The sequence below is a fragment of the Micromesistius poutassou genome (genome assembly GCF_964030765.1).
Source record: "Micromesistius poutassou genome assembly, contig: SCAFFOLD_1204, whole genome shotgun sequence".
Classification (NCBI taxonomy): Eukaryota; Metazoa; Chordata; class Actinopteri; order Gadiformes; family Gadidae; genus Micromesistius; species Micromesistius poutassou.
Genome location: NW_028177687.1, coordinates 10,001 through 15,000, shown reverse-complemented (window position 1 = coordinate 15,000; position 5,000 = coordinate 10,001). Strand labels below are relative to the sequence as shown.

The 5,000-nt window shown below is 41.6% G+C and overlaps 1 protein-coding gene across 1 annotated transcript in view; it reads left to right on the top strand.

Annotated features, from left to right (window-relative positions):
* Positions 1 to 3,128: 3,128 nt before the first annotated feature.
* lhx4 (LIM homeobox 4) overlaps positions 3,129 to 5,000 on the top strand; it is a gene marked incomplete at both ends in the record, with an annotated part of 9,611 nt that continues 7,739 nt past the window's right edge. The window contains one exon of the mRNA XM_084490852.1: positions 3,129 to 3,207. Within this exon, the coding sequence (XP_084346978.1) occupies positions 3,129 to 3,207 (79 nt within the window). The remainder of the gene's footprint in view (positions 3,208 to 5,000) is intronic.

The window sequence follows — 5,000 nt, the reverse complement described above, 5'->3', positions numbered from 1 at the left end:
TTGCCTGTCTTTATTTCTACACTCTATTCAGCCATCAACTATAAGTATTCTCTCTCTCTCTCTCTTTCTCTCTCTCTCTCTCTCTCTCTCTCTCTCTCTCTCTCTCTCTCTCTCTCTCTCTCTCTCTCTCTCTCTATATATATATATATATATATATATATAAAGATATATGTCTAAAGATATATATGTAATATAACATAATATGTAATATATGTAATAATATGTAATCGGCTATACATATCGAATAACAGCTACGTTGCTATCTGTTTATATTTCAATGTATATAGGCTATACTATATACAGGCCATATATATTTATATATATAGGCCTATATATATATATATATAATATATATATATATATATATATATATATATATATATATATATATATATATATATATATATATATATATATATATATACATATATATGTGTATGAAAAACATGTATTTGTGTCCTATGTCCCTAAGCCTAAATATTTGCATTTGTAAAAATGTGAAAATGAACTGAACTGAACAAGGTATTTTTACTTTTGATATTGCATCACTGCAGTGTTTGACGATGAATAAAATACCCCCCAACATGTCCACCCAAAGCCAGACGTGGTCTCCTCTCTGTCCTGCTCACTGTCCGTCCCGCCACGCGCATCCGTCAATTATTCTAATTGCGTGACCCCTCGCTGACAGGTTTAAAGCATTTTATATATACTGTATTATTTAAAGTCACCTAAAGGGTCTCAATACCAGCAATCAGAGTAATTGAATAATCTTGACGGAAAAGAATATAATGAAAATTAAAATGAAAGTATATAAGACGAGAGGATTCCCTCGCCACACCAGCCGCTAATGCAGGTTTGATGAATAAATGCATGCGTGTGTGTGTGTGTGTGTGTGTGTGTGTGTGTGTGTGTGTGTGTGTGTGTGTGTGTGTGTGTGTGTGTGTGGTGTGTGTGTGTGTGTGTGTGTGTGTGTGTGTGTGTGTGTGTGACACCTGGCTTTCAGGCAGCAGGGCGGGCGGGTTTGGGATGCATGTTGCAAGGATAGAATTCCCGTAAAATCCCAGCCTCATTTTTAATCAACTTGATGTGCGTATTCATTTTGCTAAATTGCATTTGAAACATTAAACCATAAACGGCCGGCTTATGAGATTGTTTGTTCCTGTATACGCCCGGCATATATGTGAAACAATGGCATTATAAGTTCATACTTTTACATTTTGAAAAGTCTATGAGAATAAATCATGAGTGCTCTGATGAAAATGTACACAACGTCAGTTGTTTCAACTGAAACAATTTAAATAAATGAATACACAATGCCTGGGAATTTAGAGGAAATATTGATTTTTGCATGACGATTTGTATTTATCTACTTTTGCTGAGGGTGTTGGTCAATTTATATTGCTAACTAAATTCCACATGTTTTAAATAAAATAAAACATTACATTTTTTGTTTTTATTAAAACAATCATTTTATTTTTTATTTGTATTACTATTATTTTCATCATTATTATTTTTGTTTGTATTTTATTATACCAATATTAATAAAAATCATTACTATTATTATTATTATTATTGCTGTTGGTTGTTGTTCTAGCTAACATGAAAAAAAAAACATAAAAAATCCCCCAAAAAATAAAAATGAAAATGTAGCATATATTATCAATAATATTGTTATTATATATATGCAATCCTTTCAGTAAGGATTTATTCATAGTACGAATAGTGTGCATATTATAGCATAAACTGCTATTTACACTAACCACCATGACGAGGACCACCAAACATCTGCAGGTTAAATCGCAGTGGCACGGGTCTAGCCTACTGTCCGAGTATAATCCCAGTATATTCATCGGTAGCTTCTCGCCTGTCCCCATTTCGCAGGACTAATTGTTGATCGACACAGATCGACACCGCCCCGGAGGAAGCAGATCACACAGCGGGACCAACCACCGTTTGCATTTCTTGCCACGCTTGAAGTAAATTGGAAGCGAAGATTGAGTTCATCCAGGTTGAACTATAGAGCCCCCGGGGGGAATATGTTATCCGGGAGAGCAGTCTCAGGCGATGGGAGGATTGAAATGAACAGTGTCACAGGGACTGTGTCCAGACTCCTAATAGCTACTCCCTGTCACCATCCTCCAGTAAGAACTCCAACGCGAACCTGGATTTAGAAAACCAGCCTTGCGCCTCAGAGAAGCGGATAGGTTGCCAATACAGGCTGGCTATATGATGGCTTTTTTTTTTTTTTTTTTTTTTTTACAAAACACAAAATCCGTCCTTCCCGTAGGCAGTCAGACTACAAAATACACAGGCCTGTATTCGCTAACACAAACCTATTCAATTCAAGTGTTTGGATACGTTCAACCTATGGCACCATGCGTTGAGTCAAGGTATGATCCTCTAATAAAAAATAGCTAAATTATCCTGGTTGCTGCCTGAGCAAATCTCCACACAAAATGATTACAGTAAATATACTGTTCAGGCCCATTTGTAGCAGACATATCGGTGTGTACAGTGTGGGCCTCCGTTACATAACGTTCTTTAACGTCTGCACGTCAAACACCGTCCCCCTGTCGACATTGTTGCACCAAACGAATGCTGGGGTGTTCTTCTCTCTCCTCTTAAATAGGCTACTCTACACCTGCATCCACGGAGGAGGACGATTCTTTCCTATCTGGGGGGTGGGGGGGGGGGGGTAGGGCTATCCTCTCTCCTGATTGGCTCCCGGGTGGAGCTTCTGCCGCGGTGACGTCACGCCCCGCCGCCCCGCCACCGCAGCGCTGAATGAACCGAGCAGAGGGTCCGGTCCACTCCAAAACAGTACGGAGAAACCCCCGCACGCACGCACGCAGAGCGCGAGGCGAACACCCTCCACCATCACGGGGAAGAAGAACGGAGAGATAATATCGCAGAGCGGGACTTAAAAAGAGGACAGCCCGGAGGAGACGTACACGTTCAGACACGGGCCTTCCATATCGTCCGTCGCCCCCCCCATCTCGTGCGTCATCCTACTTTTTTTTCTCCTTCTTCTTCTTCTTCTTCACCAAAAACCAGGACGGGAGCGCGCGCCCTCCGTCCCGTCGCGCGGTGTCTATGTGTGTGTTTATCTCCCGGTTTGGAGGATCACGATGATGCAGAGTGCGACGGTGCTGCAGACAGAGAGTCCCGTGAAGGGTTTACCGGAGATTCTTGGCGTGCAAATGCAACGTAAGGCTCGTCTTTACTTGTGTTATTTCATTGTGTTTTCTTAAGCGGTTGTTTGCACTGTAGTCCCGTTACATTGTATACGCAGCGTGCTGCAGCGGTGGTTTTGCAGGAAGGTTTTGATTTAAACTACGCCGAAGGGAAGTGACGCCCAGGTCAAGTGAGGGTTACCAAACCTCCCATCTCCCTCTCTCTGCCAAGAGGTAGCTATACTGATTCAAATGCGCTTTTGGGGTTTGATCGGGAGACCTTCGCTAAGAGAATCACAACCCCTTCAATCTATAAACGCTTGTGGACGGATGCTTGTCCATCAAAAGCTGCCCTGATGATCGTGTGATCATCGTGTGATCTGTGTACGGTAGGCTATGGCCTCTAACTTTCCCCTTCCTGCTGATGTTACAGCAGGCTGCAGGTGTTTGGGCTGACAGACCCAGCTGTTGATGGGACAACGAGTACATGGTCAAGAGATCACACGCAGTTGTCATCACATGGATGAGAAATAGCCATTAGATGTAATCGATTCAATACCGGGCCAGGTAGATCCTTAATACGCCGAATATTGGCACACCTTTCTCTCCTTTTTACGCATTTAATATAGACTTTTGAAAAACCTACAAGCAGAAGTGTGAAATTAAACAGCACAATCGAGTTGTTCTTCGTTAGGCCTTATTCTCCTTACTGTAGGCCCAGCAATAGGATCGATCAGTTATGTAGTATGAATGTTTTGTGTTCATTTTACCACTTGATTGTAAAATGAGAGAAGTGGTCTTCTGGGCATCTGTTGTTGAACTCCTTTAATCTCTGGCTGGCTCTTTATAATCTGAGCGCGCTGTCGAGATGCGAGGAGAATTTGATATATTTCTGCTTTGACCTAATTATTTAAAGGCAGGCCGGTAGGATGTACAACAGACGGACCCGCGCTAATAGGATGTCTGCCAGACATGTTTGGTAAACACTGAATTAAAGGCATATTCATGTGTAGCCCCAGCCGTTTTATCAAGCCTATTCGTTATTATTGTTATTGTTGGGTTTTCGCAAATACTCAAAATGTGTGTTGTTATTTTTACATACATCAATGCAATAATATGATATTACAATTAACAAGACGATTCTGTCACAACAACCGCCGTTAAAATGTATGGACAAATAATAGAAAGCATATACATATCCCATTGTCGGCATTTAACGAGTTCATTTTATTCCCCCCCCCCCCCCAAATAGTCTAAATGTGAGCTGGGCTCATTTAGAGTATGACAAGGTAAACCTGTAACTAAAAGAACCCGTCTAGCCTATACGCGGTAGGCGTATGCTGTTTAATTTATAAATGGAGACAGATTAAAAGATTTGGTAAAGATCCTGCTACTCAGCCCCCCGCGGTGCTTACATCTACGCTGGATTTAAACGGGATTATTCTAGGAATAAAAACAGAGTAGAATAAGGCACACACACATGCATACCGTTTTAATAGGACCATTAGCTCTATGCTAGCCAGGGCAATTAAATACAATTTTGTGTTATAGGTAAGTGATCGTTTCACATCGATCTAAACATGAAGGTTAATATTTAAAATCTCCAAAGGCATGCAAAAAAACGGTTTGGTGGTGATAGTAACAAGGGACCGGACACGGAGAGAAGCGTGGAGCCTGTTGGACAGTAGCAGGGAATAAAGGCCCAACGCATACTGCAAGGCGCTCAGGAAAGTAACATGATTTACAAGCGTTGCACCGTGTGTGTGCGTGCGTGTGTGCGTGTGTGCGCGTGTGCGCGTGCGTGTGTGCGTGTGTGCGTGTGTGCGC